The sequence below is a fragment of the Alternaria incomplexa genome (assembly GCF_024043165.1).
Source record: "Alternaria incomplexa strain BMP 0042 chromosome Unknown scaffold_1, whole genome shotgun sequence".
NCBI classification, from domain to species: Eukaryota; Fungi; Ascomycota; class Dothideomycetes; order Pleosporales; family Pleosporaceae; genus Alternaria; species Alternaria incomplexa.
Window position 1 is genome coordinate 2830125 of NW_026249850.1, and position 21786 is coordinate 2851910.

Sequence of the window (21786 nt, forward strand, 5' to 3'; positions counted from 1 at the left end):
TAAACCAGCTTGACTTCGCGCTGGTCCGGTATCTGCAAGCCTCCCCTAGTGCCACGCTGTATCTAGAACTCATCCAAGTCAGTGCTGTTCATACTGCCGCTCTGCAAATGCTGACGACCGATAGTGCGGTTCGCTACCTACCTCACCTCCCGTTCGAAACCATATCCTCACTTCCATCCGCGAAGTTGAGCGCAACTCCTCACTAGCGACACGCCTCAACGCGCTGCTCGGTTACTTGTTCTCCAATGGCATTACCACTTTCTGTGAGAAGTATTGCATACCACTCGCATCCATAAACCTGGTCGGCACACACACATCGGGCTTGAGGCGACCTGACATGCCCGAAACGAACGACCTGAGCACGCACCCGCTAGGATGGAACGCCAATATAAACACTGAGATTGGTGTCAACACTGTCTTCGACTTTGCTGTCATTGAAGCTGGGTCTTTGAGACCTCAAGCTTCCCCCGTCGCCTACATTGATCAACTCTTCTTAAGACACTCTTCCAAGTTTCGAGCTTGTCTGAATATCGGCGAGCTTGCGAATTGTAGCTTCATTCCTCCCCGGTCGAAGGGAGATGTTCGAGGGACAAATTGTCGCGACTGCGGGCCTGGAAGCGTATTCATTGACTACGCCATGAAGTACTGCACTTCAAACGATCAGAACAATGACAACGACGGGGAGTATGCAGCGCCGGGGAAGCCTAATCAAGCTATCGTCACACGGTTCCTCCAGACGCACGATTACTCTCGCGTCTTGCCTTCTTTAAGTATAGCCCGGGATATGTTTGGCGAACATGAAGCTCAACGAGTTGTTGATGAGTGCATCTTCATGAAACTCTCTGAAGCAGACACAATTGCTACTGTTACCCGTATAACGGCCGAGAATATCTTGAAGCAGTATCGCAGACTCCTCGCGCTCCGCTTTCCTGCCGGCCAGGACGTCGACGAACTCTTCATCAGTGGCCCGAGTGCGCGCAACGCGAACATCATAGACTACCTCGAAGCGGAGCTCCCCGAGAGCGTGATCACAAAGCCATTCGACGATATAGGCATACCAGGCGATGCGAACGAGGCCGTGTGTTATGCACACCTTGCATTGGAATCGGTGCTGGGACAACCAACACGCAGTTCTACGGAATTATCGCGGCCTTGGAGCCAGTCGGGTCATGATGCTGTACTGGGAAGGGTGGTGCGGGGCGAAAGTTGGGAAACCCTAACGGCCCAGCTGCAAAAGTTTGGCGATGGGAAGCCTCGCAATATGGCGCAGAACGTGGAGATAATCAGCCATCGAGGATCTGGGAGTGAAATGATGGCACGAGCACGATGACGGAAAAACGGGGCGTTGACGGTTGGAAAGTAGATGATGGCAATGCCGTACTTGTTTTCTGGGGCAGAGCGGTGATGCGCTCTCTCCCGCGGAACTCCTCTTGAAGGCAATATTCTTACGTCACAGGGAGTATGGAGCTCGACGCACAACTCGGCGAGATGTTTGAACAGCCACGCGCACGTACACCTGTCAATCTGGTGACGTGCACTTTTACATTCCAGGTGTTTTTTTACGCGATGCTTTTGAAAACAGCTCAGCTTTGGCGTACCTAGGCAGCATACGGGTTCAGGCGTCAAATACAAGATTGCTCCTGACAAACATCTCTTTCGCAACTAGCATGGGATGCACATGCTAAATCATGTCTTTGATTTGCACTACATTTCCTCTAATATGTAACGCTGATCACGACGTCTAGATGTCCATTACCAGATCTCGTCGCACGGAAATTCGTGTCCTCGAATAAGCAAACCGTGTGCAATCGAATCGCATCCTTACATCCATCGCGATGTTGCGTGGTCATCGTTACAACACGATACGCAACCGGAAAATCATCTTGATACGGGGTAGTGAGCCAAGAAGTTTGCGTTGCACTTACGCTGCATGTACACCACGTCTTTCACCGGAGGCGAGCAGGAGCGACCCGCTTATCGTGCACCATGAGACTGCGCATCGAAGGCCCGATCATTCGATCGATTGTATCATTCAAATACCAATCATAGTGCGCGAAGCCGTGAGAAGAATAAACTGAACAGTTGTCTCGCTAATTACACAATCTACTGACCCCGTTGCTGAGCACTTGTGCTGCCTCAAGGGACTGCGGTTGCGGTGACAGTCTCGTTTTGTTTGCCTGCGATGATGTCGCACATGATGCGCGCCTTCTGTTGCTCTTCCGCCTCACTGCTGACATCCTTGAAAACCTGGTCCATCTCCTCCAAAGTCTTGCCAGATGTCTCCGGGACTACGAAGAATGTGAAAACAAAGGCGAGTCCACAAAAGACGGCGAAGAAGGTGTAGGCTCCGTAGCCGGTGTTTTGAACAAGAGGAGGAGTAATCAACCCCTGGTATACAGGTCAGTCGCTAGTCACAGACAGTAAAGACGAAGGGAAGACTTACGATGATGAAGTTGTTGAACCAGTTGGAGCACGTTGAGAGTGCAACGCCCTTTGCTCGCAAGGAAGATGGGAAGATCTCCGAAGGCATAGCCCACGGGACGGGTCCCCAAGTAGCACCGAAGCTGAACATGTAGAAGAATAGGAAGGCAACGGCAACCCAGCCTTCCACTGCAAAGTCCAGCCATCGTCCACCAAACTTGCCAACCAAGACAGCGATGATGAGATGGCAGATAAACATGAGAGCAGCACCGGTGAGGAGTAGTGGCCGGCGCCCGAAGCGATCCATGGTCCATAGACTTGTTGCGACACCAACGAGCTGCGTGCAGTTGATGATGCCGGAAAGTAGAAGCTGCATCTCGTAGTCCTGGCCTAGTGTTTCGAAAAGAGAGGGCGAATAGTAGATCAACGCATTGATACCTAGAGTCGTGTTAGTATTTTCTCACGTCGGGGTAAGGAGGAACATACCAACAAACTGCTGGAAGAACATGATGCCAACTCCGACGACAGTGCGCTTCCAGCATCCATGTCTAAAGCAGTCGAGCCAAGACTGAACCTCAAGCTTGAACTCGTTCGTGCGAGTTTTGGCCTGTAACTCAGGGTGCCTCTCAACGCTCACTTCGTGGTTGAAGGTAACTTCTGCGCGGATTTCGCACCATTCTTGGAAGATGCGTGGATCGTCAGTGGGAAGCTTGCGGAGCTTGCCCAGCACGACTAGGGCTTCGTCGTCGCGGCCTTTGCTGGCGAGCCATCTTGGAGAGAAAGGCAGGAAAACAATGCCAGCACCCAGAATAAGACCAGGAATCATCTGGATAAGGAACGGGAGACGCCATGACCATTCGCCGGCCATGAAGCGTGTACCATAGGTTGTCCAAAAGGCGATCACGATGCCGAGGACGATGCTGAACTCCTGCAAGACGAGAAGAGCACCGCGGATCTCGGGTGGCGCAATCTCAGAGATGTAGAGTGGGGCGATAGTTGCAAGACTACGCGTGGTTAGCATCTATCCCGTGTACAAAAATGGCTCAACATACGCTCCAATTCCCCATCCTCCGATCAAACGTCCGACAGTCAACATGGCGTAGTTCATTGCTGCTGTTTGTAGAATGCTTCCGATCGTGAAGATGACGACTGCGACGACGATGGAATACTTCCTGGAAAGTTTGTCTGCAATCCAGCCGGCAAAAAGGGCACCGATCAGTGCGCCCAGTTCCAGCATAGCAGTCATCAGGCCCTTCCAGAAACCAGCTCCTGAAGCTTCACTCGAGACACGCGGAAACCGGTCGAGGAATTGATCCATGACGAGCGTTACGGAAATAACACCCTGATCGTATCCAAAGAGAAGACCTCCAATCGTAGCAAAGGCTGCACACATGGCAACGTAAGGGTTGGAGAAGAGGCCGCGGAAACCTGGCTCTGGGATTAGCCCACGTGTGATTGAGGTTCCACAAAGTGATATGCATACCTGCTGGTCCATAAGGCTCCCGAGTCACCGTTCCCTGTTTGCTAGGGAACGGAGACATTGCCTCGCGCTGCTCATAAGGGGCGCTCTTGATCGAATCTTGTCCACCCATGATGACGTGCAGTGATATGGGTCGTGTCTTGTTGAAATCGCCTGTGTAGTGGATGGCCTGGCTAGGAGGGAGTAGTGAATGCGAGGAGGCAATCGACCGCTTTATGCACTTTCGATATCTCGCTTGATGCCGCGTTAACTCTTGTCCGGTGGGTCCACACCATGTACAGTATCTGCCAACGCTAGTGTCAGGCGTCTGACTGCCGTTAAGCGCACATCCGATGACTTCCCAGAACGAACGCCAAGGAGTGTGGATGAAATACTAGGAACGACCGCGGCCGGTGTTTTCTGAAGCGACTTCACGTTAGCTCAGCTTCACATCTACCTCTTGCGACCTTCTGCCTGTCAGGTTCGTGGGTGACTTGAGATGCGAGCGCGGTGTGCGCATGTGGGGTTTGTGCTGTTGAGGCTACGCCGCTTGGATCGGAAGATTCGCTCGAAGTTTCTGTGGGACCCTTGCGTCCGAGACTGACCGAGCTGCTCTGCTACGGATCGTGAGAATCAGTAGCAATTGCATGATGAACGTCTTGATGCTAATCTTGAAATTACATCGCGTGACATTGGTCTCCGAATTTGCTTCTGAGAGACTGGCATTGGCTCCGCAAACCTTCAAAACCCCTGCTGCCGGCGTCATACGCCTTTCTCCGCATCTTCAAAGGCCGCGGTGACCGTATGGGGTGCTCGGAGACCCCAGAAAACGCGCGCGAGCGTGCCAGTGCTACCCCGGATTCCCCAAAATTAGGCTCGCGTCGTTCCGCGCTGTGCAGTTGTCCAGTTGGGTAAACGTCCTTTCAAAGCTGACCATCTCAAGGGAAAAGCTGCCGGCGAAAGTGGAGGTCGCGGCGGGAATTCCTGCTTCAAGCGAAGGTTAGTGGAAGCTAGGTGCTGGACTAACCCCGATCAGCATCGGAAGGAAAGAGTCGCCGACAAGTGGGCCGCGCTACTGAAGGGACAGTAATTCTAACCGCCGACCTGTCATCTTTCCGTTATCACGCACGACGTCACTACGTCTTTCGATCACTCATCAGCCCAGTTCCAGTACAAGACAGAAACGTGGGGTCTCCACATCCCCTCTTACCTGTTCATCTGGGGGAAAGTACGGCGACTGATGTCCGTGGTCTCCCCGGACACTGTAGAGCGGAAGCGGAGTGAACTCTTCTAACCCCTCCACCCAAGGAAGGATGTGATGCATGTCTCGTATGCACTGCACATTCAATGACAGCATTCAATAAGATTTCTGTGTCCCGATACATACTTCGCGGGACCAAGGGATCACATATAGGAACCGAAAGAACGAGCAGATGGTATTCCGTTTCATGCTTCCATTACAGCTGCTCTAACACACTACAAGGTACTTGTCCTACCCTGAAAAGTTCCAAAACATGACATTTCACCTCATCGATGTAGCCTCGCCATGCCCACAATCAGGCGCTTGTCTCCATGAAAGCCCACCCTCTCCCTCTTCATCAATATAGTAATGCGATGGGTGGTCGAGACGGGCGCGCCAGCACGAGGGCGTACAATTTGTCCTATGCGTCATCTCGCATCGTACAGCGCGATAGAATGCTGACGGCAGGTCCCTCAATTCCTGCACTAGTGGAATGCCATCCTGAGACAGCAATTGCTCAGGGTTAGGGAGAAGGTACGCGAACATATCCGCCAAAAGCGTACGCAGACGTGAATGAGAAACCGAAAACTTATACGTGAATAAGATGACATCGTCCAGCTCGAGGCGCCAATCATGGATATGCACATAGGTAAACGAATCCATGACATCGTTCATCCAAGCCCTGTCGTCGATCTGCTCGCCAAAAATGTATGCGCGAGCCAAGAACATGAGAACCTCGTCAGCGGTAGAAGGAGTGAGTCGACCAAGGGAAGCCATGGTAGGAAGCCTACCACGACCTAGCCACTCCACGTATTCTTTAACCACTCGGCTGGAGAATTGTTCGCCCACGAAGTGGGCCAATACTTTTCCAGAAGCTGAGTAGACGTTTCCAAGTCTAATGAAGTAATCCGTGTTCCTCGCCAGGGTGTGTTGGTAAGCCATTGCGGATCTGTCATACTGGTGATTTACAACCAGCTCTACAACTAAATCAGGGTCCGCTTGGATTGGGGTTGGTCGAGGTGTTCTGCGTTGATCTGGAGTCCATCGAGCCGGAGGCGTTGCAGGCACGTTGGATCTTCCGAGTGGTGTTCCGCTTGCTGAGCCATAAGTCGACCTAGCCGTGCCATGGTTGTTCCGCTCTGGGTCCAACGATCGCCGGTTCTGGCTAGACTGTGCGAGACCGTTAGACGGCGGTGCTGGCCGACCATAGGGAAAGCCGCTTCCCTGATCCTGCGTCCCGGTGGAAGCTGATGGCGTGGCGGAATTGGAAGGTCGTGGTGCTCGCCGGCCATGAGGGATCTCGATTTCTTGGTTCTGCGGCCCAGTGGAAGCTGACGGCGAAGCCGTAGACTTTTTCAAGATCCCTCGAAGAGGTGACTTCGCCCTACCATGAGACTTTGGTTCCGGGGCTGACGAACACGAAACTTGTGTCTGGGCGCCTTGGTTGCGGGTGATAGGTTCGGGTTTGGCCGGCGGCTGTGGCTCAACCCATGGCTCTGTCTGCGTGCCCTGGTCTCGAGTAGCGTTTTTGGGCTTTACTGGAGGCAGTGGAGGCGTCCATGGTTCCGTATTGGTGCCTTGATCTCGGGTAGGGTTCTTAGGCGTGACTGGGGGCAGCGGAGGTGTCCAGTGTTCTGTTTGGGTGCCTTGAACTTGAACAGAAGTCTTAGACTTGCTAGGCCGTTGTGACTGTGCCGGTAATTGTGTTTGAGCCTGAATAGGCGCCTCGGACTTGGGAGGCTGTGCCGGTGGTGGTGTCTGGGTGTGTTGAACCTGAGTGGGTGGCTTGGACTTGGGGGGCTGCTGCAACTGTGCCGGTGGTGGTGATTGGGTTTGTTGGACCTTAGTAGAGGACTGAGACTTGCTCGGCAGTTGTGGCTTATCGGCAAGGGGTCGTGCAGTCTCAGGCTGCTTTACCATTTCCTGAGTAGGTGGTACAAGTCGATCGTTGGGCTTCGGCTTTTGAGGCAATCCGGTCGACGCTCGTACTTTGTCTCCCTGATCTTCGGTAGGCTCACGGGTTTCTCCAAGCGGTTCTTTGCGAGGCGGCGGTGACAGCGCCCGATGAGCTTCGAGAGGAGCTGATGACTCGTCGCTAGAATTTCTAGGTGCTGCTTCATCCTTGACCTTTGGCCGGCACACAGCGTCATCAGCTGCAACGATCGTATCCTGCTTCTCCTCGCCATCTGTCGCTTTCACGTCTTCTTGTGATGTCTGTGTTTCGAGCGAAAGATGCTTGAGCTTATCGCCTAGATCGTCTTGAAAGTTCGTGGTATCTTGGAGCTTCCCAGCATCTTGAGACTTCGCAACATCTGTGACGCCTTTCTCACCAAACGACCATGATTCAGTAGGGGCTCGGCTATTCGGAAGGGTATCACTAAAGACATCTCCAGCGTCTGACACGTTGCTTGCCTTCTTCTTTCGCGCTGACGGCGTCGTAGTCCAAGGTATCGCAGTGTCGGCGACATCGGGCTCTTGCTGTGGGAGCTCGTCCTGCGGCTCGTCGTTCTTAACTGGCTCAGTTTCAGTGATATCCTCTGCCTGTTCTGTAGTCGGAGTGGATTCGATGGGCTCTTCGGAAGTTTCGGCAACGTCATCCGGTTCGCGTGTCGCATCGTCTTCGGCATCATCACGATCCCAAGCTGAGGAAGAGTTAAGGTCCTCCAAGGTTCTGATCTTGTTCTCTTCTTGCTTGTCGCTCATGCCGCCCCGTCCCTTCTTTTTCTTGCTCGAACTGGCTACCCCATCGGCGCCGGAGGCGCCCTTCTTCTTATTCTTGCCTCCCATCTTTCTGATTGCTGATGTTTGCTTGGTGAAGGAGCTCAGGTGACTCTTGATGGAGTTTGATGGAAGTTTTGGTTGAGCGGAGCAGTGTAAAGAAGTGCAGTGTTGAGGTATTGAGTCGAGGGATCGGGGGTTTATATAGGCTAGGGGAGTGGCAGAACGACAGCTACTCAGTCGGTCGGCGCAAGTGCACGCACCTATTGGAGACAGCCACCGGGCACTGCGATACATTGTCCAGCGTGGTTGCGATAGCGGTGATGAGTGAAATACAACTGAAGTGAAAGACATTCACAATCGCGCATCGTAGCGTACGCTGAATATCTTCCAGGCATCGTCAAACCTCTAATGTATAACCTTTTGTAGTGGGACGCACCGAACTTCATGGCGTGGTTCAAAATATCAGAACATTTAGAAGAGTATATACTGCTGCATACTATGAAACAAGGTGTTTAGGAAATACACCCGCATTGCAATTATATACTGTGTTACTTAACTGCGTTGTGCCCGCCTTCATACACCAGACGTTCAACAAAGCAACAATCTTTTGTATGCAAACGAGGAAGCCTGCTAGTGTAGTTTGTATCGTGAGGAAAGTCTTCATTGACGAATCGAACTTTGAAAAGGCCGCAGTGCCGCACGATGAGCTCCCTCCTATTGTTAGAGAGAAGACACCTCGTACCAAAGACGCGCACATGCTGTGAGCACATGCAGATCCCATTGTAAGGTAAAACTTAAACAGGGCTGCAGGATACGTTGAAGCAACACTATACAAAGTAGGCAATCTAACGTTGACGTAGGTTCTACGCGACCTTGTCCTATGAGAGGGACGGAGGTTAGTGTCACATAGTTTCTCTTGCCTGAATAGTGTACAGCAGGAAAGTCGCCACCCTTTAGTCGCTGATGGTGTTGTCATCGGTGAATGGCGTAAACCAATTTTGTATGCTAGTAACATGTTCAAACATATCTGCGGTGGCGAGAGAAGTTGTGAGTCCACGGATTGCTGCGAGGTCGGCTAGAGTGAATTAGATTTGCGATAGCGCACGAACGAATACAAACTGGTAGCAGAACATACATTTCTCAGACTTCGTTCAGCATAGGCCAATAACCTTCCGTGTACTCGTCCCATGGGCGCGAAAGTTTCTGTATCGAATTTATCCTCGGTATCGCATCCAAAACGTCCACCAATGCTTCGCGAGGCAAGCGATTGAAGTCTGGCCTTCGATCCTCGTCCTGAAGGGTAGCATATGCACACATGTCCGCGGCTAACGCCCTGATGGGCGAGCTTTCGGGTGTGCCACGGTAAAGAACACGTATAGCCTCCTCAGAAGGAAAATCTGATATACAGAGAATTCTCCGGTCCGGTGGCTTATCTGCGACATCCTAACTATCGTTTTGAATACCAGCCATGGTGTTGAGAACAGTCTGCTGGTAATGTCGGTCCAGTATCTGCTCACCAAACACGTATGCGGTCGCAAGGTCGATCCAAACTGGATTGTTCTCCTCTTGATCATGGAAGGTTCGACAGAGATCGAAGCACCTGGCTGGCACTTTTCCAGAGTACAACCAGTGTGCGTAGGTTTCAACATCTTTTACTGTGTAAGCGGGTAGCTCAATATGATCCGGCCTCTCCCGCATGGCCGCCCATTCAGGCTTCAGGGCTCGGGCGAAGAATTCAGAAGTTCTTGTAAGGATATCTTGATGGACTTGGATCGACACGGCCTCATGCGCTGGTCCGATCACGAGCGTGATCATGGGTCCTCTCAGACTAGGCCATACTAGTTAGTTCTGTCTACGCATCCCTTTACAGACCAACTTACCGGAAAGTCTTCGAGGCTTGAATGCGCGCGTTCGTAGGCTGTGAGAGACCATTGCCGCTTGTGATTCCGATGTCGTCATACGAGTCTGACTGGACACTTTCGTCATCATCATCGGTGTGATCTTGCACCATGCTTTCGGCTTCGTCAGTCAAATCCATGGCTTTTTTTACATCCTGAAGGTGATGGCCTGGCGTATCGTTGCTGGTACAATGCGAAGTGTGGAATTGCGCGGGGACTAGGGAAAGAACGCCATTGAGTAAGCGAGGACCTGGTGGGCGCAGCCTTCACCAGGGGCGGCAACAATTTGTGTCGCATCCTCAAAAAAGTTGTTAGGGCTATTTTCTTACTAGAAGTGTACATTGTCCTGGACATTCTATACCCACTGAGTTATAATAGTATGTATGTAGCAAAACCCGGAAATGCAACACAAAATTATTACCACCTCTCGTGCCGTTGCGCGTGTAGAAAACTATGTAGTCAACTCTATGGACAGCTAGTACTTGTTCAAGCATACATCAAGAGGCAATAGGGCAGAACAAAGCAAACGACAGTGGTGCGTTAACAAGCCTATTCTTCGTATACCGGTGGCTTGCTATCTCATCGCCACGTCTTATCACGTGATGCACCAATGTATCAAAAAGTAAATGAGCAAAAGCAAAGCGGAGGATAGTAAGCAAGCCGGGCCAGGAAGGATTGTATGCTGAGAAAATAGCAGCGCGAGGTGGTGGTGCTTTTGGAAAGTGCAAAAGGAGTCCTGGGGTATTGACCTTCTGAGAAGATGGACGTTTGTTGCGAACCTTAAAGTATTATTATTGTTTGTGTTTGTGAAGCGCAGTAAGCGGTAATTGTTACAAGATTACAAGTCCTTAGTGTCGTGGTGGTGCAAAAAGTTGGGCGGTTGGGTGGCCCCAAAACTCCACCATTTCACCCTCAACCTCAACCACAACCGCGCAAAAAAGATGCCACTCTCTCCAGGCATTGAATACAACGTCGCGGACAAGATTCGAACTTTCGACTCTGTTAGATGGGGCTCTGATGTGTGGTTTGGGTATATGTACCTTGCGAGGCCGAAGCCATTAGATGACTGAATGAAGAATTCAAGTCTAACCCATTAACCACTCTGGCACCGCGACTGATGGTTTGATAAGGAATTCTGGATCTAATCCATCTATGATTAGGGCGCGTTGTGCTAGATTCGCACTACGGAATGATTTGGGTCATCGTACATGAACTTGGGCGTGGTGGGGCGCAGTTAAGTCACTTGGGCGCTTATTAGAATTTAGCCATGTCAAACTATGTGTCATTGGAACATCTAAAGACTACTCTTCCCACTAAGTACCCACAGTTTGTCACCGCCCACCTTGCCTTCCTGCTTCAGCTTGTCGAGAATCTGGCAAATACCCCTCTCTGCCGGTTCCCAAAGGTTCTCTGGATACTCCTTGTAGATTACTTTTACAATATCCATAGAACCCATGCCTTGACTCTCCGCAAGTACATCCAACACCTGTTTCTCACGCTGCTTGCGATGTTTTATATACTCAGTGATTTTTGATGGACCATCTTCGATGACAGGCCCATGACCGGGATATGCGCGACCCCTGAACTGCGTCGACATGGCGTCGAGGCTCTTCATGTACGCTGCCAGATCTTCGAATACGGCTGTGCCCTGACCCAATACGTTGTCCGCCGTGAACATGGCATCTTCTTCCTCCAACACGAAAGCCGTGTGGTCTGTGGTATGTCCCGGGCAGAAGAAGGCACGTAGGGTCGCGCCTTCCGTCTCAAACTTCTGCCCATCACTTATCGCAAGCCAGTCGTCGTGCGGATCGTTCTTGTAGATCTTCGTCTCGGGAGAGTGCGCGAGTAGGTCGGGGACGCCTTGGATATGATCGTGGTGCCAGTGCGTCAATAGCACTTTATCGATGGCGATGTTCTCCTTTGAAAGGAGCGACTTGATCGTCGCTATCCACTGCGGTTTGCCTTCGCCAGTGTCAATGAGCAGTCGTGATGCGCCACGACCAACTATGTACGTGTTCGTGCCTAGTTTACTCAGAACATGTTAACCGTAAGATTGTTACCGCATGTACCTTGCAGCGTGAACTTAAGCTTTGTCAGATCGCGCCGTTCCTTAGATGATAACGGCGCTCACCTTGCTGGGGTTGCCGCCGAGGATCCTGATAACCCGATCGCTGATCTGCTCAACCTCTGGAAGCGATACCAAAGATTCTGCCATCTTTGAGTATAGTGCGCGTGTGCTAGAGGTAGCTGACGGCCATCGCAATCGCGGGCGCATGGTCGCTCTGACCTCAGGTTACAGCTGGACCAGCACAGCCGAGGCACACTGTTATCGATAGTGGGATACGACTCAACCAAACTATCACTTTTCAGGTACACTGTGCGGCAACCTGCCTTGGGCCAAACTCAACATGGCGTCGATAGCAGACGACGATGAGATACCGTAAGTCTTACTAGCTGATCGCAGCCCAAATGCTAACAAATGAAGACAGCTCTCCGGCGATGCTCTTGCCGCGCTGAAAGAATTTTATGGCGAGCGGGATGCACGACAAAAGCAGTTTGAGGAACTAAAAGGCCAAGCCGAAGATGATTTTGAAGGGAAGTTGTCCATGGACGCCTTCACGGAAGACTGGAATGCAAGTCAATTTTGGTATAGCGACGAGACCGCTATGGTGCTTGCGCGACAGCTTCTGGATGGTGCGACAGATGAGACAAGGATAGCAGTCGTGTCTGCTCCGAGTGCTTTCATCCAGCTGAAAAATCTACTGGTGAGTACTCTGGAAGCGCAAGACGAGAAAAACTGACCTTGTTAGAATTCGGGTGAAGTCAAGTGCCGGCCGCAGATTAAATTGCTGGAATTTGACGAGCGCTTTGCCGTCTTCAAGGAGTTCGTGCGCTACGACTTCGAGAAGGCGATGCAACTACCAGCTGAGATGAAGGCCTCGTTCGATGTCATCATTTGCGACCCGCCATTTCTAAGTCAAGATTGTCAAACTAAAGGTACTTTCATGATATGTCTCCAACAACCGTAGGTTCGATGTCGCTAACACGTCGTAGCTGCCTTGACCGTGCGATGGTTAGCTAAGTCATGGACGCAAGATTCTCTGCGTCTCATTGTCTGCACTGGCGAGCGTATGGAAAGCCTGGTCACAGACAAACTGTACGGGAAAGTAGGAACCAAGACGACTGATTACGAGATCAAGCACGCCAAAGGACTGAGCAACGAGTTCAGATGCTATGCGAACTTTGAGTGCCCATCGTGGAAGTGGGCAAAGTCATGACCCGCGAGAACATGGGGTAGCTATACTTGAGAGGATGAATGCTTCTACAACCAGTGCAGTAGTGTTCATGAGCATACGATCGTGATTGGAATATACATGCGAAGCACGGCGGAACCGTCCCGCCAAACAGCTACCCCACATGTCCCTCGGTCAACCCCACTTCGTTCTCAAGCATAAGCTCGCTGCGTCATCTTCATTCACCGACCAGACCCGTACCAACCAACCAACTATCCATTTCACGAGTACCACAATGTCCTCCGCTGCATGCATCTTCTGCAAGATCATCAAGGGTAACAACCTCTTAGCTTGGCTATCCTCTCAATCGACAATGGCTAACAGAAAGATCAGGCGAGATCCCTTCGATGAAGATCTTCGAGAGCGAGAAGACACTTGCTTTCCTTGACATCGGTCCTTTGAGCAAAGGCCACTCTGTATGCTTTCCAGTTCCTCCAGTATCGACCAGCCAAGACTAATGTGCCGCCTAGCTCATCATCCCCAAATACCACGGCGCAAAGCTCCACGACATTCCCGACGACCAGCTCGCCGAAGTCCTCTCCGTCACGAAGCGAATTGCTATCGCGCAGAACATCCAAGACTACAACATCCTACAGAACAATGGAAGGATTGCCCACCAGCTCGTGGATCACGTACACTTCCACCTGATTCCAAAGCCGAACCAACAGGAGGGTCTCGGGATTGAGTGGCCAACTAAGGAAGCGGACAAGAGCGAATTGAGCAAGCTGCTGGAGGAGATCAAGAGCAAGATGTGAAGCAGCGTGTATAGCACTCGTACAGGGCATCAATGAAGCATGTTGACTCAGGCCAGAGGCGCATATCTCAGCACTTGACCAGCGCCACTAACATTCGATTATTCTCCCTTGAACACGGGCTTTCTCTTCTCCTTGAACGCGACAAGCGCCTCGTCCCTATCATTTGTCCTGACCACAAGCTCGTATGCAGCATTCTCAGCCTTCTCGCCCAACGCGCATCCCTCAACCGCCTGAAGCGCGGCCTTGATCGCTATCGGTCCACCTTCACATATCTCCCTTGCTAGTCTAATCGCTTCGTTCAGGACCTTCTTCCGCGCAGCCCCTTCTTGTTGCACATCCTCTGCCGTGATCTCTACTAACCGGTCGCACAGCCCCAGGAAGTAGGCTTCTGGCGCGGCAACACGGCGGCCTGTCAAGATCATGTCTCGTGCGCGCGAGAGGCCGATCAAAGCGGGCAGACGATATGTTCCTCCCGCGCCAGGAAGGATGGCAAGACGCGTCTCGGGGAGGGCGACGGTCGTGGTGGACGCGAAGACACGCATGTGTGTGGTAAGGGCTAGCTCGAGGCCGCCGCCGAAAGCCGGTGCTGCCAAAGCAGAGATTGTGGGGATGGGTAATTGCGATATCGACGCGAATGTTCCTCGTAGTGTGGTTAAGAAGTTGGATGTGCTGCCATCCGTTAGCTGTCGCTCGTCTCATGTGACCGTTATGATACTAGACATACTCTTCCTGGGTAAACGTAGCCCTCTCCTTGAGGTCCGCGCCCGCGCAGAAACTTGTCTCTATATCGCTCGCCAAAATCAACGCCCGCGTTGATCCCTGGTCCCCCTCATTGTGTAGGCTGCTCACTTGTTGCGTCAGCTCTGTGAGCAGTTGCCGTGATATCGCATTGCGTGCCGCGGGCCGGTTGAGCGAGAGTATTCGTATGCTTCCGCAGTGTGGTGCTGGGACGTTTGTGACGTTTATAGCCGGGGCTTGGGCAGTCGCATAGCCGCGAATTCCAACGGCGCGGTGTAGGACGCGGGGGTTGAGGCGGAGGAGGGGCATTTCGATCGTATTTAGGATGTTTTTTGTGCGACTGCGATGGTTCCGTAGTCTTTCCGCCCAGAGATATTCAAGTCTGGAGCTGGAGCGTCGACGTTGTGCGCGGCATGTTTGGCGACCTCATCGCTGATAGACCGCAGTTAGCCGAGGCACCGCGACGGCACAGCTCTTGATCTGGTCCATCGTCATTCCTGGCGCGACATCAAACACTCAACCAGAGAACACGAGTCTGCCGGCACGATGAAGACCTGGTGCGCCTCTCACGCATTACACATTGATCGTTCCTGCGAGTGTTGCGGTATAATTCCGACAGTGCTTGACGTTCAGTCTTGTTCCTAGCTATATTCAGGCGCATGTATTCAACCTTTCAGTTCCGAAGACGGCTGGAGCAATCGACGTGCTTCTATACCATCCGCAAACCGGCATTGAGTCTTTGAATCTTTGTGAGCAGACCCAACATTATCAAGAGCAATATAGCCCTCACCTTCGCTTCCAGATTAGTCGAGACGTCTCGCCCATCACACATCATCAATCCAGACGACGATAGCAGCGACTTTCGCGTAACGAACTGAGTATGAGACAACTCCTTTCCGTTCTCTACTCCAGTTTCCCGTATAGCTGTTTTTGACCCAGACACATTGAGAAGGTATTGTTCCGATCGTTGTAGTTGATCGACCTGTTTGGAAATCCGAAGTCTACCCTGTACCTGGGTGGAAGAGAAGCATGCCGTCAGGGACGAAAGACATGCAGATGCAAGGCAAAGTCGAACAAACATTCGTGAAAGCCAGAGGTCCCCTGTCCTTCCATAGTGATGTCGCAGCTACACTACGGCCTTGTACAAGGTTAACCTTTGCTACTTTCTGCTAAGTGGAGACACTCTTGACTGAGCACAGCTCGAGAACAGAACCTGGGTACCAGCAACTGTCAGGTACAAAGCTATCGAATGTCAAATCTCGTAAATCACCGAGAAGTCATGAGTGCAAGCCCTGATCAGTTCGTGTCGCTGCTGAAGGGCTTGCACAGGGGGAAGGACATTCCCTGTATGGATGCCCGGTTATCCATCTGCGCATACTTACGAATCCAAGTCACGTTCTCATCCTGGTACTCGGAGCCCAGCTTCATACACACTCAACCAGTCTGTACTTCGTATTCTAGGCCCAGAGCCTCCCGCTGGGTCATCAACTCCTGCACTGTTACGTATGTAGTGCACCCTACATGGACACACCCGTAGACCTGGGCAATTTCGATGCAGCATCCGCACCTATGAACGGCTCTCGGCAACCGCGATGCGAGGTTTTTTATCATGTCAACAACTCGACCTGACGATCTAAGCCCGACTTGAGGCTCAACTTCGGCCCAGGACGTTTGCGGGGAAGTGACTTGTGGAGCTCCGGAGCGATCGCCATGTCACGATGCTGGGGTTCCCAAGGGTGCATTCCTTCTGCTGGCTTAGCGCCTACCGAATACCTCCACTGGGTCCGACGCTTGCTCCATGCACCGAAAATTTCTGTTACCCATGAGCCTCGTGACGATGCCTACCGATGCCTCTCGGGACTTTTCGTCGGCAAGACACAATACCCAAGATCTCGCCCCGCTTTAGGATAAACAGACAAGCTTGGAGGCGTGGAGCTTAGTCGTGTACTGTCGTATTTCGCGCACTTCCCCATATGCGCGAGTCGTGATGGAAGGTGTACCGGTATTCTGCGGAGATTGTTTCGTGGAACGTTCTTCGATCAAACTGCCAGTACCAAAGCTGTGGTTCACGGCACGTGGATGTACACAGTAGCAGCATCATCCAGGATTCGTCCCCAGGAAGCTAACCCTGCCAGTTCGACTGCAGCAGCAATGCAAGGCGACTCTCAGTCGCGAGTCATGAGCCAACCTCACGATCCCCGCAAATCATCGCGAGTCAATGTTCCCGGCTCCGACCTCTTCGTTTTCTACTCCACAACCATCTGCCGACGCGCATGCACACGTCCGACCGCCCGCTTGGCAACCGCTACGCAGCCTTGAGATGACGTCGTGCGCCTTAATACCAGGACAACACTGGTATGGTACGGAGGTGTGGAGACTCCGCAACCCGCACGGGCAAACTTCGGGACATGGTGGTGGCTGCCACATCGGCTTCTAGCCTTTTGATCGGGACGAGGACTGCCACCGGGCGGACGAGTATGCGCCGAGAGAAGAGCAGTATATAAGTGCTGCTGTGCACAACGATGATGGTCATCCGGGCACTCGATTCACCCTCGACAATCCAGAATCATGGCACCTTCCCTTGTCTCGGCCGTACTTTCGGGCTCTGTCCTCCTGGCAGCAGTCAATGCTCAGAACTTCGAAGGCGGTGGCCGCGATGAAGATGCGTTTGAGTACGTACAGCCGCTCAACACCACCATCTTGACCGAGTATGGCTCCTCACCAGCTGTCTACCCGTCGCGTAAGTTATCCTACATCACCAACCTCGCTCGTAACCAATCTAATGCTCTACAGCAAACATCACCGGCGCTGGTGGCTGGGAGATGGGTCTTGAGAAGGCGAAAGCTTTCGTAGCCCAGCTCACGCTCGAGGAGAAGGCTGACATGGTCACTGGCCAAGCCGGACCTTGCGTTGGCAACATTGTTGCTATCCCTCGTCTTGGTTTCCCCGGTCTGTGTCTTCAGGATGGTCCTCTTGGAATTCGTGTTGCAGACTACGCCAGCGTTTTCTCCGCTGGTGTCTCTGCCGGAGCCACATGGGACAAGGACATCATGTACGAGCGTGGTCATGCCATGGGCGCCGAGTTCAAGGCCAAGGGCTCCCAGGTCTTCTTGGGTCCCGTCGCTGGTCCTCTCGGACGTTCCGCCTATGCAGGCCGTAACTGGGAGGGATTCTCCTCTGACCCTTACCTCAGTGGTGTGGCAATGGAGGAGACCATCAACGGAATCCAGGATGCCGGTGTGCAAGCCTGCGCAAAGCACTGGATTGGCAATGAGCAAGAGATCATGCGAAACCCGCTCTACGAAGACGAGAACGACAACACCGAGCAGACTACGGCAGCTCTCTCTTCCAACATCGATGACCGCACCATGCACGAGCTTTACATGTGGCCTTTCGCCAATGCTGCCAAGGCCCGCGCTGCCAGCTTCATGTGCTCTTACCAGCGCATCAACGGCTCTTACGGATGCCAGAACTCCGCCTCGCAGAACGGTCTGCTCAAGACTGAGCTTGGCTTCCAGGGCTACATCATGTCTGACTGGGGTGCCACTCACTCTGGTGTTGCCTCTATCGAGGCCGGTCTGGACATGAACATGCCCGGTGGACTTGGTGCCTACGGTTTGAACTTTGGCCTCCCTTCATACTTTGGCGGCAACGTCACTGCTGCTGTCAACAACGGCACCGTTGATGTTTCCCGCATCGACGACATGGTCATGCGTATCATGACCCCTTACTTCCAACTCGGCCAAGACCAGGACTTCCCCTCGGCTGACCCCTCAGGCGCTGATCTGAACACCTTCTCGCCCCGTAGCACATGGTCCCGCGAGTACAATCTCACCGGCGAAGTCAGCCGTGATGTCCGTGGCAACCACGGCGAGCTTATCCGCCGCCATGGTGCCGCTGGCAGCGTCCTCCTCAAGAACGTCGACCGCACTCTGCCTCTCAAGGCTCCCCAGAACGTCGCTATCTTCGGTAACGACGCAGGCGACCCAGCACGCAGCTCTGTCATCAACCAGCAGAACTACGAATACGGTAGCATTCTCGCTGGCGGTGGCTCAGGTACCGGCCAGTTCACCTACATGGTCACCCCTCTCCGTGCCATCCAGAACCGTGTCGCCGCGGATGGCGGTATCACTCAGTTCTTCCTCAACAACACTCACATCATCGCCAACAACGTCAGCACCCTTGTCATTCCCCGCGCTGTCCCCGAAGTCTGCATTGTTATGCTCAAGACTTGGGCTGAGGAAGGCGATGACCGTGCCCACCTGGGATCTGACTGGGAGGGTGATGATGTTGTCGAGTCTGTCGCGTCTTACTGCAACAACACTGTCGTTGTTACCCACTCTGCCGGTGTCAACACTTTGCCATGGGCTGACCACCCCAACGTTACCGCTATCCTTGCTGCCCATTTCCCCGGCCAAGAGTCTGGAAACTCGCTCGTTGACATCCTGTACGGACACGTAAACCCCTCTGGTCACCTTCCTTACACCATTGCCGAGAACGGTGATGACTGGAATGCGCCTCCCACTACCGCCATCAACACCACCGGATTTGCCGACTGGCAGAGCTGGTTCGACGAGAAGCTCGAGATTGACTACCGCCACTTCGACCTCCAGAACATGTCTGTCCGTTACGAGTTCGGTTTCGGTCTCTCATACACCACATTTGAGATCTCCGACATTGAGTCTTCCCCTCTGGAGCACAACATCACATCCATGCCCGAGCAGCTGCCCATCCAGCCCGGCGGTAACCCCGCTCTGTGGGAGTCTCTCTACAACGTCACTGTCTCCGTTGCCAACACCGGTGACTGTGCCGGTGCCACCGTTCCCCAGCTCTACGTCGGCCTTCCCTCTTCCGCCCCAGCCGGTACACCTATCCGCCAGCTCCGTGGCTTCGAGAAGGTATACCTTGAGAAGGGCGACAAGGAGACCGTCAGCTTCGAGCTTCAGCGCAGGGATCTGAGCTACTGGGACATTGTCAGCCAGCAGTGGGTCATTCCCGAGGGCGAGTTCACGATCTGGGTCGGACTGAGCAGCCGAGACCTGAAGGTCCAGGACAGCTTCACCGTTGTTGGACAGTAGATAGCTACTCCAAAAGAAGAGATTAGCATCTACCTTTACTTTAATGATATAGTTATGATAATGTATAACTTTCACCTCTGACATTTGCCTTTGAACACCGCATATATTTTCATACTGATCGTATGACTTGTACCCCAAAAGTGACTCAGCAACCTTTTGCTCGATGAGTGTGCTGCACTCTGGCGTAGACATGGGCTTCAGTCTTTCACTACACATCCGTCATGCAGAGTTTAGTGGATTGTCGCGGTTCTCTACAGCTATAAGAGTAAGTTTCTTGTTACAGTGTATACAGTCAGCAAATGTATGGATAGGTAGTCGTACATTAGTATGCAAGCACAAGTGCCTTATCGACCCTCACCTTCACCTTCGCCTTCACCTTCACCACACCAAGAAGACGAAGTTATGACGCAATCTAATTTGAGCTCGAACGCTAGTGTTAGGCAACCCTTCCTACGAGGTCCCAGCGGCTGTCGTCGGCAGGCCAGACGAAGACCCGAACTCACCTATTTACTATGAAGACCTGTCTGGGAATTGCGAGCACTACCGTAAGCCCCACTTTTCGCGTGCGCGGTTTACGACACCTGGGCAATCAGGGTCTATTCTGGATGACATGTGACAGCAAAGCGAGCGCTGCTGAGTTGGCTATGTAAACAACGCTGCCCGCCTAGTCCCCATCACTTCTATCACACGCTCTCCAATTCCTCGAGTTCAGAAACACTTTTGTTTTGTCAAGATCCCTCAACACCATGACCGCACCTAGCCCTCACGTCGCTACTGCTGCGCAAGCTTAAGCGGTACTCCCCTTGCTCACCCCGGGATGATATTGCAATCGCAGCGTCAGCAGCTACAAGTATATCAGCTCCTTCCCCCGTTTTGTGTTGCTAACGTTTCGAAGTGAGTCCAGCTCTCATCAACCGCGAGCGAGCACTACGACAACTTCCAAACCAGCGAGCAACAGATCACCATCGTCGTCTTTCGCCGACATCGCCACTCAATCAACAAGATCTCAATAACAGCAGCTTTCTACCTGCAAATATCGCCTGCGGATATCCACCACATTTTGGTCGACATCACTTCCTTATCTCCGTCGACATCACTTTCGACATTCACGGTCATCACCTGCACTCACTCGAACTTCGCCCGTAGCTAGCAGCAAAATGTAAGTTAGCTTCCCTTCGCTCCAATGTACCTCACTGACAACATGCAGATCAAGTTCTCATCTTCTTCATGTACTCACCGAGTTCCATCAGCCCTAGCTGCAGTCGCCCGTCCGACCAACGGCCCCTCAGACGTGAGCAGCATGGCCTTGTGCCTTAATGGAAGGTCACCCGAACATGTGTCGGCACGATGTCACTCCAGCGACTTCGGGTTCTGAGATGGCTGGCGGTCACCGTCACGGCGCACCTTACTGCAGTGGAGGCTCGGGAACGGCGATGAGTTTCTGGGAATCCAACTCGCGCTGCCTTGTGCATTAACGAAAGGTTGCCCGATTATGTGTCGGTGTCAATGTCACTTCGGCGTGTTGGTGCAGTAGAAACTCGGGAATCTTCGGTGAAGGGGTTAGGGAAGTGATGAATTTATGGGCGGCGGATGATAGATGACGGCGATAGCGGATTCTATTGCATACACGTAAATATCCTGTAATGATGAGTACAAATTACTTTCATCTTTCCGTCCTAATGCAATGTTGCTTCTCAAGCATGCCCTCAAGGTTGCGTAATGGAGACGTTCAGTTCGTATTGATTGTAATGCAGAACATGCCTTACCCTGGAGGTAAAAGCAGTTCTCATCACTTACAGAGGGTCTGGGCCAACATCAACGTCGTCTTTAGAGTGGGCTTTATTTGCGCGTGCAAGTCATTGTCCGCATGCGTCTGCTCCAACTCACAATTGAGCAAAGGCTTCGTCTTCACGAGTTTCGCTATCGATCCCCTTGTGATCCGTAAGCAGTAGTATTAGAGGGAATGATGCGATAATGTGGCCCGAGTGTGAGAGATGTTGTTGGCGAGGGCGAAGCAGGCGTTGGAAGCCCGAGGCACGTTCCAATCGGAGAAACCCCGGCATCCTTCCCCAAAAGTACAATCGCATAGTCGCGACCTGCATCAAGCTTCACCTTCAACGCCAAAGAACCGCAACCCCCCAGTCCTCAACCTCTCCCGCACGCGCACGACGCGCCAATCGCCC

At 52.5% G+C, this 21786-nt stretch overlaps 9 protein-coding genes and 1 non-coding gene across 10 annotated transcripts; 4 read left to right on the plus strand and 6 right to left on the minus strand.

Annotated features, from left to right (window-relative positions):
* Nucleotides 1-637: 637 nt before the first annotated feature.
* J4E90_001010 (uncharacterized protein) lies at nt 638-1173 on the plus strand (the record flags this gene model as incomplete). Its single annotated transcript, XM_051430603.1, has 2 exons — nt 638-1078; nt 1132-1173. 2 exons carry the CDS (start codon nt 638-640, stop codon nt 1171-1173), a joined length of 483 nt encoding a protein of 160 aa, XP_051296090.1.
* A 963-nt stretch (nt 1174-2136) lies between these two features.
* J4E90_001011 (uncharacterized protein) lies at nt 2137-4013 on the minus strand (the record flags this gene model as incomplete). The annotated part of the gene is made up of 5 exons (XM_051430604.1): nt 2137-2388; nt 2444-2859; nt 2908-3425; nt 3474-3849; nt 3905-4013. 5 exons carry the CDS (start codon nt 4011-4013, stop codon nt 2137-2139), a joined length of 1671 nt encoding a protein of 556 aa, XP_051296091.1.
* Nucleotides 4014-5402: 1389 nt separating this feature from the next.
* On the minus strand, nt 5403-7907 carry J4E90_001012 (uncharacterized protein; the record flags this gene model as incomplete). Its single annotated transcript, XM_051430605.1, has 1 exon — nt 5403-7907. One exon carries the CDS (start codon nt 7905-7907, stop codon nt 5403-5405), a length of 2505 nt encoding a protein of 834 aa, XP_051296092.1.
* Nucleotides 7908-9284: 1377 nt separating this feature from the next.
* On the minus strand, nt 9285-9852 carry J4E90_001013 (uncharacterized protein; the record flags this gene model as incomplete). Its single annotated transcript, XM_051430606.1, has 2 exons — nt 9285-9669; nt 9722-9852. The coding sequence occupies 2 exons, from the start codon at nt 9850-9852 to the stop codon at nt 9285-9287; spliced, it is 516 nt and encodes a 171-aa protein (XP_051296093.1).
* Nucleotides 9853-10709: 857 nt separating this feature from the next.
* Nucleotides 10710-10854, minus strand: J4E90_001014. Its single transcript has one exon. It is a non-coding gene; the product is annotated as a tRNA-Ser (tRNA).
* A 179-nt stretch (nt 10855-11033) lies between these two features.
* On the minus strand, nt 11034-11954 carry J4E90_001015 (uncharacterized protein; the record flags this gene model as incomplete). Its single annotated transcript, XM_051430607.1, has 3 exons — nt 11034-11761; nt 11809-11821; nt 11871-11954. 3 exons carry the CDS (start codon nt 11952-11954, stop codon nt 11034-11036), a joined length of 825 nt encoding a protein of 274 aa, XP_051296094.1.
* Nucleotides 11955-12147: 193 nt separating this feature from the next.
* On the plus strand, nt 12148-13017 carry J4E90_001016 (uncharacterized protein; the record flags this gene model as incomplete). Its single annotated transcript, XM_051430608.1, has 4 exons — nt 12148-12179; nt 12225-12504; nt 12550-12724; nt 12794-13017. The coding sequence occupies 4 exons, from the start codon at nt 12148-12150 to the stop codon at nt 13015-13017; spliced, it is 711 nt and encodes a 236-aa protein (XP_051296095.1).
* Nucleotides 13018-13156: 139 nt separating this feature from the next.
* J4E90_001017 (uncharacterized protein) lies at nt 13157-13787 on the plus strand (the record flags this gene model as incomplete). Its single annotated transcript, XM_051430609.1, has 3 exons — nt 13157-13307; nt 13366-13448; nt 13503-13787. The coding sequence occupies 3 exons, from the start codon at nt 13157-13159 to the stop codon at nt 13785-13787; spliced, it is 519 nt and encodes a 172-aa protein (XP_051296096.1).
* Nucleotides 13788-13885: 98 nt separating this feature from the next.
* J4E90_001018 (uncharacterized protein) lies at nt 13886-14834 on the minus strand (the record flags this gene model as incomplete). Its single annotated transcript, XM_051430610.1, has 2 exons — nt 13886-14456; nt 14512-14834. The coding sequence occupies 2 exons, from the start codon at nt 14832-14834 to the stop codon at nt 13886-13888; spliced, it is 894 nt and encodes a 297-aa protein (XP_051296097.1).
* A 2259-nt stretch (nt 14835-17093) lies between these two features.
* On the plus strand, nt 17094-19603 carry J4E90_001019 (uncharacterized protein; the record flags this gene model as incomplete). The annotated part of the gene is made up of 2 exons (XM_051430611.1): nt 17094-17265; nt 17319-19603. The coding sequence occupies 2 exons, from the start codon at nt 17094-17096 to the stop codon at nt 19601-19603; spliced, it is 2457 nt and encodes an 818-aa protein (XP_051296098.1).
* Nucleotides 19604-21786: the final 2183 nt, after the last annotated feature.